At 37.5% G+C, this 16120-nt stretch overlaps 1 protein-coding gene across 1 annotated transcript in view; it reads right to left on the reverse strand.

Annotated features, from left to right (window-relative positions):
- Positions 1-16120, reverse strand: part of LRRIQ1 (leucine rich repeats and IQ motif containing 1) — a 116088-nt gene that overhangs the window by 36958 nt on the left and 63010 nt on the right. Inside the window, exon 23 of the mRNA XM_054219113.1 lies at positions 5527-5628. Coding sequence (XP_054075088.1) covers positions 5527-5628 — 102 coding nt within the window. The remainder of the gene's footprint in view (positions 1-5526; positions 5629-16120) is intronic.

The following is a 16120-nucleotide window of genomic DNA, read 5'->3' on the forward strand; positions in this document are numbered from 1 at the left end:
CCTTCCACACTACAGGTTTCTGTAATGCATTTTCATCACATTTCAGGACAGATCTCATATTCTCTGGAAATGCATTATTCTGTCATTTTTGTCAGTGCTGTATGGTTTAGAAACTGCTTCCCTAATGTGGCATACAAATTTAAAGCCTGGGAGATATGTAACAATTGCGTTTTACTGTAAACATGCCAATTGAGCTGGTAGAATTGCAACAAGGCCATATTTAGAACGTGGTTATTAATCCTTTTCAGATCACAGCTCAATAAAAGATGACTTAATTTAGAAATGGATGTTTACAAACAATGCTCTTCCAGGGGGTTGATGCCATTTATGTTTTTCCATTGAAAATAGCTAATTTCTAAAAGACAAAGCCAGCTAACACAAATCATTAGCTATAGTTCAATGTCTCTTTAAATGCTCTTACATAACAAAATATTTAAAGTACAGAAAAAGATGAATATTTGCATTCCACTCTCAGTACCTTCTCTTAACTCTAATGCAGATATTTAAAAACATCAGTGATTTGAATCAACATAAATTCTATTTAATTACCCCATATACTTTTTCTTCAATGTATTCATATTACGTAATATAGAAAATCTAAGAAACTACGTTGATCATTATGTAACAATATTTTAATGAGCTCACACAATTAACTCAAAGGTAACCTTGAATTACCACTTTCCAAAGTCTCAAGTTCACATTTTTAATTAGCACTAGTAATAATAATCTATAAGAGTGTTTTGCAACATTTTTCACTTGAGACTACAAGGTGTTTCATAATTGTGAACTATCAGAAAGCTGGAAAATAGACGACTTTAAATGGATCCTTAATATTTATCTTCCAATCATACGACATAATCACAAGATCATTTTACCTCTTGTTCCAATATGAAAAATAAATGTTATTTCTACCGACAATTTAAAGAGAAATGAATAAATATTTCCATAATTAAAAGCCACCTGAGAAAGCATAATCTGTTCATTATCAAATTTGTATTGGTGAAATCTGTCTTAACATTATACCCGTTACATTTTCCTTAGTCGCCAATGAGCATAAAATGACAGGAAATACAGTACTGCCAATTAGAACTACAGGTTCCCAAACTACAGTAAACACATCTTGACAACATAGTTCAATGCATTTTTAAAACAGTTAAACTTCCTGGCATTAGATGTTGCACACATTCCTGGGTGAAGTCAAGTTGTATTGTTTCCACTTCTTTGAAGTGTATGGTATAGATGTGCCACTGATGGATACGGATATAACCGAAAATAAATGTTTCTTATGTTCCAATAAATTACCTGATCTACATAATCAATTAGAACATAGTCTATGAAATTCTGTGAAACTAACCGAATCATATCAACATAATACTTGGACAGTTTGATTGGATTCTCAGCTGATCTACTGCATTGTTCTAAATTGCTCTACAGATTGGAATCCAGCTTCCCACTCAACTGAACAGAAATTATTGGTATAACCCACCAAAATTGTTACGGTAGATGGATTAAAGAGGACCTCAAAAGATACGTGCTATTCCCAAACCTTGTAGCAAAACAACGTGCTAGGCCTCTGGGCCCCTTCTTTAGTTTTGAGCTGCTGTACTGGGACAAAGCACCCACGCTGTTGGTTGGAAAAGTAGTTATCCTTCCTCTGTGTAAATGAAATTACAGACCCTGTAATTACAGACCCACAGCTGGCAGGGATGCACATTCAGCCAGGACTAACTGAAACTTCCCAAGAAAAGAGAAGGAGTCAAGGATAGATTCTTCCTTCAATTCCTCATCTACTTGATCCATAATAGCCAAGACTATTTTATGTAAAATCAATGACTGAAATAGCCTCCAGGCAACAAGAGGAGAAGCAGTCACAAAGCTTTCTAAAAATATGCTTTGCTGCAAAATAGGAAATGATGAAAATTATCTATGTTCCTTGTAAAGTTTCCAAAATTTTGAGATCTTTGAAATGTCACCATCTACAAAACACAAAAACCCCTCCAAGAATGTTCGATCAAACAGTACGCAGGCATATTTTGTCTATCAACTAACTGGCACTAACTGGAAGTCAACAACCATACTGGAAGCATAACCCTATCACACCAAAAAAAGCAGTGTAATATACATAATCCCAGGAAATGTCCAGTAAATCGTCAGAAGGGAAAGTACATCAAGTCAGGCTCTCATCTGTCTCAGGCTTTTGATCAGGCTGTAGTTTCTTAAGAGAAGCAGTAAACACGTATTTACAGTTGCATATTCTGTAGTTTACTTTATAACCTACTGAAGTTAATGTCACAACAGATAATTATGATTCAAAACTATTATTTATTTAAATAATAGTTTAAATGAATCTGTATTATACAATGACCACATGCATGAAATTAATTTTAAAGAAACTGAAACAGCATCTAGACAGAAAGCATTAGGATTACAAAATACATGTTGATACCACAAATTACATCAGAGAGTAATTGTTCATAATTTACTTTCCTTTCAAAATATACAAATAAAAAAGCATAATTGCTATGCTTTTACTCACAGTAAAACTACTCACGGCATACTCACGGTATATGCACATATATTCGTGTGTGTATACACACATGTATTGTATATATATGTATTGACACATACACATATATAGACACACAAATATACACTAACATTTAATTACATTCCCATGGTTCATGCCTTCACATGTTGCTTGTATTTTTAAATGGTAAATTCCTGTCTGAGAGAACAATGTTTCCTCGTGCTGTTGATGAACCGTGTAACACAAAGGGGTTTGTCTCTGACTAACTTCTGTGTGCTACTGTGATACAATTGTGAAATGATGGTGCCCTGTGGGGGTTTTTATAATTAGAGATACGGGATTAAAGATATGCACAATAACTTTGCTGCATGATACAACTGTCAATATGATGCAGTAGCTTAGACGAGAAAGCAAACTATGACCGAATACAACCTTTATCTCAGAAACACACAAGCATCAGACATCAGGTTCATTCCTTTTCACTCTTTATTTTTATACCTCTAATTTTTTTTATTCCTTTTTGCCTTATTTGTATTTTTAAACAGAAACTAAAGACACAATGAAGACGAAAGACATTCATCATACAGTTTAACTAGATTACCTCTTAAATATTCGCTACCATGATGTGTTCCAGTTTGAAAATCTAAAACTGTTCTAATTGTTTCACTTCCGAGGGCATCCCCTTTCAAAAGTAGTGATTCTGTTATTTAACAGATAACACATGTGTACTTGGCTGTCGATGCTATGGTTTCTCCCCCCATTTCCCAATTTAAAGAAATAAAGCAGGAATATTTAGAATGTGCCTTTTTTTTTTTTTTTTTTTTTTTAAGATTTAGTTAATAGTTTATGAAGGAGATGGATTGGAGTTAAGTTTTCTACCACAGCACTGACTACCAGCCTGTGAAGGTAGAAGGGCTTGAATGGAGGAAGTTTATTTCCACCAAGCAATGGACTGGGTTCTCTCTTGACTTAAAATACAGTGTCCACAAGATTTATGGATACAGAGTGAAAACTTTCCACCTTCTTGTTACAGAAAGAACTCCCATCGCAGAACAGACCCAAAGAAATCTATTCCAGGCAAAAGTGGAAGAAATGGTCAAAAGGTGAGAGGGGGGAAATGGGAAATAAGCTTTTCTGTGGATGAGGGAAGAAGTGACTGATAAGACAACTCTGTGAAATTATCATGCAGGTGCTTCGCTTTGTAGTAGATAACATGCAAAGCGTTATCAAATTCTAAATTTAGCAACTCTTAGTTCTGTCACATACACATAAATAAATGCTCTGTGCTGCGCTCTGGCTTCTAATGCATAACCTTGTGCTTTCTGCCCGTACCATCTGAAGTAGCAGTGCCACAGGTAGAAGGATAATTTTATACTCTGGTCAAGCAGAAGAGTATTGCTTGTCTCCTTGAAGGCTCAGCAGATTGCACGTAAGCACCCAATAAAAGATTGCTGAAAAAAATCTCATCTTATTAGCTGGCCAAAGGAGTACAATGGTCCTTGAAATGAAAGGTAAACAAGAGTGCCACTATAGTGCCTGTCTTTTGATAGCTAATCTGCTATGGTGCCTTCTCTCCATGTATTCAAAAAGTAATTTCAGTAATATTTAGAACACATATATTGGCTTTCCAAAACGAAGGGAAACGTCTCCAGGCAGGAACAGATAAACCAGTGGCAGGAAAGCTACGCTAAACCTACACTGACTTCAGGGTACTGAGCCTGGGATTAAGCTTATCTCTTTGACATGGCTTTGAACATTCACACTACTGCTTGTAGGCTCTGGGCATCCAGTGTTTTGCAGGCAGTCTGCATGTCCTATTTCTTCAGCATATGACACATTCCGGCATATAAGCATATGAAACATCGGGAACGCTGAGTCAGGCACAGTATATACAGACTCTCTATATTCTAAGTAAATTCAAGCTTGGATCCAAGGCAAATAATTGCACAAACATTTTTCCTCTTCAGAATTTACCGAGAATTGTTTCCAACCAAATTTGACCACAGGCTCATGAATGTAAGGTAAATTGGAACTTTTAATTTAAGCTAGATCAATTGACTGAATTGCAGTTCAGGTATACTCAGATTGATTGCACACCTGTCTCAGAAGGGTTCTAATTTCCATCCTCACTCAGTGAATTTTAATATAGTATTGTTATTTTTGTTTTACTTTGTGGGATTGGGACCAAATCAGATAGCATATGGCTATGTCTTTGAGAAAAATAAAAAGACAGAGGTGACAACTTTCTAAGCACACTATTGAGTTGCAAAAGGAACCAAAACAGTCTAACAACAATGCCTCTGGAGATGCTTAGCTTCTTCCAACAAGGGTATTTAAAGTAGACTTGGCCTTATTCTAATTGTACTGAAACCAAGGAGAGTTTTAACATGAATTTCAAGTCATTTACACCTAAAAGTTTTAACAGGAGGCAGTTTATTTTTTGAGGCTAAACTTGCAGATAATTAACTAACCTTTAAATACTTTTGAAAAGACAATTTTATATTTACATGATGAAGATTCTTTCCTTGTCTTCTGCTGAATGATTGTTTTTAGGGAATATTTATGAAATTACCTTCCTAAAAACATTTTAACAATCATCAAAAATTAATGGCTAGCTTGAGAAAAGGTGACAAGTGAAGAATTTGAGTGATATTTAATTTATAAAATTTTATTCTAGTGCTCTGTGTTTTATACCTCTGTGAAATGCTTTGATGTTTTTATGATGATTATTTTTATGATGAAGATTTAATAATAGTAACAAATAAATAAATTAGGCACCAGTTCTTTATGAATTAATCTCTAGGAGTGCCCCCGCCCAATGAATTTAAATTGAAATGTTTCACTGCTGTAACTTGAGATACTCAGAAATAGATAAGAACTTTCAGCTCCTGCCTTCTATTTGTGCATATTTTTTTACATTTCAAGGAGGCTTGCTTAAAAGACATTAGAAGATATATACGCTTATATGCATAGAGATAAAGTGAAATACTTGTTCATACCTTCAAAGTAACCAGCATTTATAGGCTGTGTCTTCCTTGGTGGTTTCAAATGGAGATGTTTATTTTCATTGTTTTTGAACAACGCCAGGCGCACAGCTGGGTCTAGACGAAAAGAACAAGTTAAAATCAAAGGTCAGACCTGGCTCAATCATTCCTTCAAGCAGTTTTTCACCTTTTAGCCACTTAATAAATGAAAATACTTTTAAAAGTAGGTTTTATATTCACAAAGGATTACACTTTCTAAAATAAAGCAACACAAATACATGTGTTACTGAGAACCAAGGTCACTATTTTGCAGGATTTTAAAACTGTTGATCTTTCAGCTAGCTCATCTCCAAATTAAAAATAAATTCTAAAGCATATACTTGCAGAAAATATTAAAAAACAAGTGTTTTTAAAGCTTAAAATTAGAGCAGAAATATTAACAGAATATATGCCATGCATTGCTCCTAAAAGATTTGGTTCATAATTATTCAGCAGTCTAAATCAAGTCATTTACACCTAAAAGTTTTAACAGGAGGCAGTTTATTTTTTGAGGCTAACCTTTGCAGATAATTAACTAACCTTCTTCCGTGTTCCATCCCTATTGAAATAAAAAATACTCCAAAAATCTATAGACTCATCCATATGCCACAGTATGAAATCTTGATTAGTTTCATAACTATTATTTTAAAAACTTTGCAAAGAAGCAAAGATGAACACAGAACTTTCTATAAAGCTAGATAATATATGTTCCTAGACTAGAAAAAAAGTTTAACTAAATAATTAAAATTAATTAAATATATTAAAACCTGATTAATTAAAATTAGCTAAACTAATGCAAAAACCACACAAGTCAGGAAAGGTGATTTTCATGCATTATTTCTTATATGAAGGAAGAATTGATTGCTTGACATAAGAGGAAAGTAAGAATTTAAGGGAGACAGCGGGTTAGAAAGAATGTGAAAATTCTGTGCATGGTGATGAATAAACCAGTCAGTTATTAAAAAAACAAAAAAGGACTGAGAAGAATGTAGAAACAAAAGCAACTATATAATGATGAGCAAAAGCATATAGGGTTTTGTAGGTATGACACTGAGTGTGATGAGTAACAGAAAGCCAAAGGAAAAATCAAAGAAATATGTTTCACATGTTAAAAGAAGAAGAAAATAGCACGAGCAGACAAATACTCTCTCAGGAACATCTGAGAAACCATGAGGGAGAAGAGGATTGTCCACAAAGTTGACTACAAACTATCAGAAAAGAGTAGAAATTAATAAAAATAAAGAGGGAGAAAAGCAATAGAACTTAGCAAGACAGTAGATATGTCAAGGAAAGGATCTACATTTTCAGAAAGAATGTAAGTGGAGCAAAAATGAGTATGTGAGACACGGCCAGAACAGATAGAGCAGGAAAACTGAGGAGATGGAAAGACTCGAAGAGAATTCAGACAGAATAAATTTACATAACTAATTATGTCTGATACTTTATTTTGAGCTTGTTACATGACCTTGCTGGTGTTTATTGAGAGAGTTTATAAAAGCATTTATAATATTGCAGCAAAGTAAGTAGCTTTTTTTTTTCGTTTCCTTATTTATGGAAATAAAGGATCAGAATGCCCTGTTAAGTCAGTCGGGAATTTCTTATGAAGTCTAACAGCAATTTATAAAGTTGATTTTGACTAGACCTTTATATTTGTAGTAGATGCTTCGGTTACAAAGTAATGGAATATAAAGGGATCCTTAGAGCTCCACTTTTTCTCAGAGAATGCTCTCTCGACACAAGCAAGATGACGCAGACATACTCTATCTTTGCCTTATAAGCCCTGAGAAGATCTCTAATGAGCTGTGGATATTTTAAGAGTTAACGCATTAGCGAAACAGATCAAAATGCGATGGTATTTTGGTCAGCCCACACAGCAGCAGCATTTGGTTGACAGAATGTTATTAATGGTGCTAATCTCTCACAAAGCGGCAAACTTGAGTAACAAAGGAAATGGAAAATATGGATGGAAGTAATTTAGGCCATGTCTTCTTCTCAAGGCAGAATCAGCAATACCTTACACCTTGTTATCTCAAATTGTCCAGAAGAACCTCTCTCATGTTGTTATATGATGATTATAGTTTCCAGATTAACCCAGAGGATGTCAGATTTAAAGTAATTTTAACCCACTTTTACTAACTAAAGTATAAATTCTATGAAAAAACCCAAGAAGAATAATAAATAATTATTAGCTTCATTCATTTTAAAGGTAGATTATTAGAATGATTCTAATAATGGGATCTTTATTTACAAACTGGATTACCACATTTGTAGATATTTTCACTGTGCATAGATGGACATAGTAGGCCTGTTCTGGCATGTGTCCCAACTCAAAAATAAATTTGTATTCCTCAGGGTAGCAAATGTTTGGGGCAGTAGATCACAGAAAGATCTGTGCTAAAAATATCTTGAAATAGTAATACTTTATATTTTAAAAGTTCTCTGTGAAATTTTAAGTAACAAAAAATAAATTACAAAAAATATTTTAAGTATGAATTACTGTTGTGCTTTCTATACTTGTAAATGTTTTTGTTATTACAACTTTTCCAACATCCAGCATTCAGTGTTGATATGATACAGTGTTGATAAAAAGACTTCTAACTTCTTCTAGCTTTATGCTGGTTACAAAACCAACCTATTTCTTCAATGGAAGATCAAGGACAAAGTAACAAAATTGATTAAAATCTCTCAAGACAAAATACAATTGAGGATTTCCAAACTATTTTTGATTAACTGAAAATAATTCCTGAAATAACACACTTTTTTCTTATGTGGGTCAATTGAAATTGTTCCAAAATGTTTTAAAAATGTCATCCTTCCTTAATCCAGCCTCCCACACAATTCTATGACAACTCCAACCAGCCCAAAGTTAAACTATACCAAGGACTTTTGGGTGAAGTCACATGAAAATATAAGTGCCAACCTAGATTTTTCAAGCATTTATTTGTGCACAATGATATCAGCAGTAAAAAAGGTCCATGAACTGGGAAGCAAGGGAAATGATGGAAATTGTTCTTCTAAGAGATTTCTATCAGAAGATTTATCTTTGAGTCTTTGCAAAATAATTTAAATAATCTAGAGGGATTTAACACAGTGCCAGACTACTTGAATTTGTACCTACCTGGATCACCTCAACCATTGCCTACAGCAATTTTGTTATTAAAAATGAGTTCTTTTCTTTATCTAGTCCCAAATGTAGGCAATATTACCTAGATTACTTTATAATACTAGTGCTTTTCAGTCTCTGAGTGAGCTAGGGAAATGAACTTCATGTATGCTTTGATGACAAGCAATCAAATGTTTTAGATTTCACACAGAGAACTGTGAAAGAGTCCAATAGTTCAAAATCATACAAATATCTTCCTGGATTCTGGCACATTCATTTAAATGTGTCTTATTAGATGATGATCTGTGCTGGCAATCTGGGAACCAGGGAGGTAATTTAATGCACATTGCTTGGCTGACTCCAAATATAGAAGATAAGTTGGACAAACACAAGAAATGTTATAGAAACAATATGGAAGGAATAATTACTGCCTGATCTGGCACCACATTTGCTAAACAACTTCTTGATAATATGCGAAACTGAAAAAATTAAATATTTGCCATTCATTTTTGTTGTGCAATATCTGTAATTAGAAAAACATAAACATATCTGTGCCAACTTTAAAGAGTTGATAAATCAAAGTAACACAGAGTGACAGATGCTTATCTATAAGATAACTCAATTTGTAAATTAATTTGGAAGAAAGACCACATTTTGTTCTGTAATTGAACAGCAATTAGAACTCCATGGCCGGAGTTCCCAGATGATAATGCTACACGGAATATGCAACAACAACAAAAGTAGCTTGCTTTCTGCTACTAAGAAATTATGGGTTAGTGGTCATTTATGTAATGTGTAACAAGGAATAATAAAATCCCCCAGATTTTTATTCCGACTGTTGTTAATTCAACAAATCAATGTTGTATAGTCAGATCATCCAGTTTGGGGTTGTGGGTTTTGAGGGGGGTGGACTGGTTTTTTTGTTTGTTTGTTTTACATCTTTTGGGGGGTTTTTTTGTTGTTTTTTTTTTTTTTTTTAAATTAGTATTGCATTGCTGTCTTAAATTCTAAACTAGAAAATATTTGCTGACCTCTCTGAAATATCTTTATTATTTTGTACTGTTTCTAGGAGTCAAGGACCACTCCAGCTGTTTTTTACCTTTTTTTTTTTTTTTTTTTTTTTTTACCTATGTGGCAGCAAGAATTACCAACTCATGCTGGCAGTCACTGACAAGAGAGCTTTCCTTTGGAGAGGAAATGGTTAAACAAGAAGTAATACACCAGTGTAAGAGAGACAAGCTGAAAGCAAGACAAGGCTTCCTGCCATCTTAAAAGAAAAAGAAGTTAGCTTTTAGATGCTAATAAAAAATCCACAGAAGGAAGAAAATTCAAAGTTAAGCAAGAAATTCTGTACTGCTGTGCCAAGACATCTTTAGGAAGCTAGGATTGTTATGAGTCATAGACGCTTAATTTTTAATTAGAATTTCTATAGAATTTTATGCACCCATGATAAACAGGAATATTTCTGACATTATGCCAGCTCTACTTGGCTGCAAAATTTCTGGTTTCTTGCCCACAGTTTTTTGTATTATCTTACTGTAGAGTAAAAATAGTTGAAGCAGACGCAGCCTACATTTGGTATTGTTAAAATACAGGCCACAACTTTATTTAACTACATAAACAAGCATACATAACTGTAGTGGATTAGGGCAAGACAGGCCTTAAGGCCGTTAGTTGGTGGGACTGGTCTACTGCAATATAGGCATTGCCTGAATCACTCCCTATGATAAGGTTATGCTACTTTAAGCTCTTCATTGTAATACAAACCACAGAATTCAGTGCACTTGCTAGAATTTTCCATATTTTTCTCACTACTGAGAAGGTATGTGGCCAGACATATGAGGTAAGATACTTCTCAGTTACTTCTACATATCTACAGTTTATCTGTACTTCATCCAGTCACTCCAGGTTTTGTGTCGAGGCAATGGAGAACTCTAAGTGCTTTTACAGTGAGATTCAAGTAGCTTGTTTTTGAATTACATTTTAGGAGGAAATTAATAGCATTTAAGGTGGCTATTTCTTTCCACAAAGGAATGCAGATGACTAGCTCAGATGTGGACTTCTGTAATCAACCAAATGAATCCCATCACTGTTCGACTAGAAGACGACAAATACTTTAGATGGAAAATGAAAAAGAATAAATTCCCACACCTGAGGATGTTAAGAATCCAAGCTCTTCGTGGCTGTCTAATCCAAGTTCCAATACAGCAGACGTCTTAACTATATTAGCTATATTAAAAAGCAATTCCAAAACTGTCTGAATGGAGGCTGATTTAACACCTTGCATTTGTGAACCTCAGGCCTAAGACAATGGAGTTTGATAGCATATGGAAGCAGACAGCGTACTCTGACAGGCCATTTGCTTCTATGAAATCCATCAGTACCTTAGCATTATCTGCAACTGATAAGATCATTACCACAGAAGAGCTCAACAGGACATAAAAGATGTTTGGGATGATGCTGAAATCTTAGCATAAAAGCTATCAGCTTATTTGTTAATAGCTTATAATTTATTTCTATCTAGAATCTTTAGATGTTGTTGTTGCTTGGCTTTTTGTCATAACTTAAAAGTTTTGCTTTGAAGTCAGACGTGTAGTAGTAAATGGATATAACACGTAAAATTGCTTTTTTACACCTTATAGTTCACACTTTTAAGTGGATGCTGGCTACTTATTTTCTAGTGGGTAGGAATCTGTATCACTAAAAAAATTATTTTATTGTAGTTAGCATACCTTCAACTATTTTAGATCAGAAAGCTAAAAAGGAAACAGTTGTATTTATAACACTGAGGACCTGGAAATTCAAAAGAAAGAACAGAAATAATAATACCAAAAATAAATCCTAGAAGATTTCATATGCAGCTTCAGTAAGTACAAGACGAGTGAAGCTCATTTCAGAGATGAAGGTGATAGAATGCTAATTTCTATGGAACCATTAAAAGACAATGTTGACATCTACTTACTCAGATGAATTTCAATCTGCTTTTAAATATTAGAAGGAAAAAAGTCTCTTACGGAATTCCTGCTTAGGCAGAGTTAAATTCAAAGCAATGGCCTAAGACTGTGAACTCTCTTTAGTTATACTGGAATTGCTGTAAGTATTCTAGCATGAGCTGTACCACATAGAGATCCAAGAAAGACACTGGCAGCCTAATGGATCTGGTTACAGTTTCCTGATCTGGAGCTGGCTAGCCTCAGGAGAAGGTATATCTACCCTAATTTAAATGCTGTAAAGTCCCTCTGTTCAACCAGACTCTCAACAAGACTCTGACTTGCTCTCACCACTTCAGAGGAGGTAGCTGATGTAAAACACAATTATATATGTGGAGATTCTTCTCACATGGGGAACATTCCATCAGGATTACTTTTTAGTGCAACAGCTGAATTTTAGTCTATTTGGTCCTTACTGACCAAGGAAAAACTGGCTTTGTCAGTATGCTATATAAGAAAGAATAGTTGGGTTGATAATCCTTATACTGAAAAAGGATTGCGCGTGCAATATTTTCAGTCATATTTCTTGATTCTGGAATTTATGCATTCTGCTTATCTGAAAGAAAGAGTATAATTTTAATGACTGTCAGAGAACTCTATACAGGAAAATTATATATACAGGTTATTTTTTGCTTGATGTAGTAGAAAGACAAAAAATTCCTATACGAGGTAGTGTCAAGAAGAGAAAATTTGAACCTATAAAAACATTGTGCAAGTGTTTTGTTAATTTTTTCAACATGAGTCATATACTTGGAGGATATTCCAAGAGATACATTAAAAAGCTCAATGCACATATACCATATTGAATAATCTGAACAAAGTGAATATAAACATATAAAAAAATCCATTACAACTACAACAAAAATAGGATACCAAACCTGATATGCTCAATCAGACATTTATGACTGGATCAATTACTAGTAACATAAAACAGAAAGCGTATGGAGAAAAGATGACATAAACTAGTAAGTTCTACTCATTAAAAAATTATATAAAGGTCACCAAATAGAACATATGTAAAAAACTCAGCTGCACACCAGATATTTACTAAGGTGGGTTTGTTTCTGGGTTTTTTTTTATGTAACATGGTAGAGCATCATGGGAAGCTATCAAGATTTAAATAGAATCACTTAAACCTCTTATCCATTTTTTCTCCTTTCCATAATAATAAAGCATAGTTTGGTGATTACATGCTGCTCTCTCCTTTTTTTTTTATTTTTTTTTTTTTAACTAGAGCTCCTTTTTGTCATATTTAGTTTTAGGCATGATATTTAAAGTAAAGAAATTATACAGAAAAACATTTTTCCTAACTTTATCAGTAGGCTAAATTATTTCCTTTCCAAGAGCCAAATGTCTTTCAATATTTTCAACACTTAATGCAGAAGAGATTTGCAAAGTTATACAAATTAACTGTAGCTTGTGATACAGTTAAAAAAAATAAAACATAAGTAAAGGTACACATTCCAAAGACCATTTAGAGCTAGGTCCTTGTCCTGGTTCCGGTGGGGATAGGGTTAACTTTTCCTGGTATTCCATGCCATGTGAGCCACGCCCACCCTGAGCTGCCGGGGGAGGGGGCAGGAAGTTGCTGCTTAAAAGCGGGCTGGGGCGGCCCGGGTCCGGCTGGCGAGCGGCGAGGGGAGCGGCGGTTCCATAATCGCGTTTGTATATTCCCCTATCCGTGTTGTTATTGTTGTTGTTTGCCTGTTCCCTTTGCTGTTCTGTTAAACTGCCTTTGTCTCAACCCAAGAGTCTTGCCTTTTCTTACGATTCTTCCTGTGTTTGGAAGGCACGAGCGAGCGACACGTGGTTCTTTGTTGCCATCTGAGGCTAAACCACGGCAGTCCTTTTGGCGCCCAACGTGGGGCTCGAAGGGTTGAGATAACGACAGAATCCAACTAGAACGTGGAAAAAACGGTTTTGGTTTTTTTTTTGTATGCATTTATTTTATTAGGTAAGTAGTCACTGGTCATCATGTTGCTTGGTTTGTTCTCATGGCTGTGTTACATAAATTCCTATATGGCTTATGTACTCCCTGCGATGCTGTTTACCATGTCTGGAACAGGGATGAGGATTATCATTCTGCTGTCCTGTGCGATATCTGTTTATGATATGATAACATCACTGTTCAGACGGCTATTTTGGGGTGTTTATGCGGTTTTGCTGTCCTGTCCGTACATTGGACACCGTCTCTCAGAATTTGTTAATAATTTCCCCAGCCCTTTTGCCTCCCTTTTCTCCTTCGGGTCAGGTATGACAGCTTTTGAGAATTTTGAATATCCTTGGGATACTCAAACTAGCGTGTTCGTAGTGCTATGTCTCCTGAATACGTTCCAGGTCTTGTTTTGGGTTAAGCGACTATTTAAGACTACCACCCGGAGATCTGCTCCGAGGCTGGATAGTCAGGGGTGGCATGGCATGTGGGAGAGCATGGGCAGGTACCTAGAGAACTACTCACCTCCAATGGTCTGGGACTTCACCCCTGAACAATTACAGGACCCTGATAAAGTGGTAGAATATTTGAAGGGAAAATGCTGTGGCTATTCTAGAGAGGCACAACTCACCGCGCTGTGCTGGGCCCTGGCCAGTATCTACCAGGCACTGCTCAGAATTATGCAGCACCCTCAAGGGGAAGAGATGGAAACCAGACCTGCGGCGGCCCCTGCGGCTGCTGCAGCCCCTGCTGCAGCCCCTGCGGCGGCCCCTGCGGCTGCTGCAGCCCCTGCTGCAGCCCCTGCGGCGGCCCCTGCGGCTGCTGCAGCCCCTGCGGCGGCCCCTGCGGCGGCCCCTGCGGCTGCTGCAGCCCCTGCGGCGGCCCCTGCGGCTACTGCAATCCTTGCGACAGACACTGCGGCTACTGCAACCCCCGTGGTAGCCACTGCCACTGAACCAGGGAACCAACCCATGCCAGTATCAGTTGCCCCCATACAGAAGAAGAAGTACACAAAGAAATCAGTTCGCTTAGTAAGAGATGATGATGAACCAGGGCCATCACGAGAGCAGGAGGAAGAGGCAGAACCAGAGATAATTACTCGATCCCTATCCTTGAGTGAGCTGCGGGATATGCGAAAAGATTTTAGCCGACTTTCAGGCGAGCACATTGTCACCTGGCTGCTCCGGTGCTGGGATAATGGGGCCAGTAGCCTGGAATTAGAGGGTAGGGAGGCCAGGCAGCTGGGATCCCTGTCTAGGGAAGGCGGCATTGACAAGGCGATCGGGAAAAAGACCCAAGCCCTCAGCCTCTGGAAACGACTCCTGTTAGGCGTGAGGGAGAGGTACCCCTTCAGCGAGGATGTTGTATGTCAGCCAAGCAAGTGGACTACCATGGAAAGAGGTATCCAGTACCTGAGAGAATTAGCCGTGCGGGAGATGATTTATTATGACTTGGACAATGCAGACTTACCCACAGACCCTGATGAGGTGCGATGCACAAGGCCCATGTGGCGGAAGTTTGTACGGAGCGCACCATCGTCATATGCCAACTCCCTGGCAGTAATGGAATGGAAAGGTGAAGAGGGACCAACGGTGGATGAGGTAGCTGGCCGGCTCCGGCGATATGAAGAAAGTCTCTCTTCCCCCCTTGTCTCAGCTGTGGAGAAACTGTCGCGGAAGGTCCAGCAACTTGAAGAGAATATGTCCTACTCCCCACCTGCACGGGCCAGCATCTCAGCTATTAGAAGCAGGCATTTCCCCACTCAAGAGAGAGAGTACAGAGGGTACACACCACGAGGCACCCTGTGGTTCTACCTGCGGGACCACGGAGAGGACATGAGGAAGTGGGACGGACAACCTACTTCGATCCTGCGGACACGGGTACAGGAGTTGCAAGGAAGGACAACCACAAAAGGGGATCCCTCCAGGAAAAGTGCCGCCCCAGTTTCCAGTGGGCCGTTCCCCAGACAAAGCAGAAGGCTTGATCTTGCTTCTGATCCTCTTGAAGGAACTTCCAAGTCATTTATGCAAGAAGTGAGTAATGGATACTATGACCAGTATTAGGGGGGCCCTGCCTCCGGCCAGGTGGAGGAAAGGGATAACCGGGTTTATTGGACGGTGTGGATTCGATGGCCTGGCACATCAGACCCACAGGAGTATAAGGCTCTAGTGGACACGGGTGCGCAGTGTACTTTAATACCATCAAGCTATAGAGGGGCAGAACCCATTTGTATTTCTGGGGTGACAGGGGGATCCCAAGAGTTGACTGTACTGGAGGCAGAAGTGAGCCTAACTGGGAATGAGTGGCAAAAGCATCCCATTGTGACTGGCCCAGAGGCTCCATGCATCCTTGGTATAGATTACCTCAGGAGAGGGTATTTTAAGGACCCAAAAGGGTACCGCTGGGCCTTTGGCATAGCTGCTTTGGAGACAGAGGAAGTTAAACAGTTGTCTGCCTTGCCTGGTCTCTCAGAGGATTCTTCTGTTGTGGGGTTGTTGAGGGTCAAAGAACAACAGGTGCCGATTGCTACCACAACGGTGCATC

Source organism: Rissa tridactyla, chromosome 1, assembly GCF_028500815.1.
Source record: "Rissa tridactyla isolate bRisTri1 chromosome 1, bRisTri1.patW.cur.20221130, whole genome shotgun sequence".
In the NCBI taxonomy this organism is placed as follows: Eukaryota; Metazoa; Chordata; class Aves; order Charadriiformes; family Laridae; genus Rissa; species Rissa tridactyla.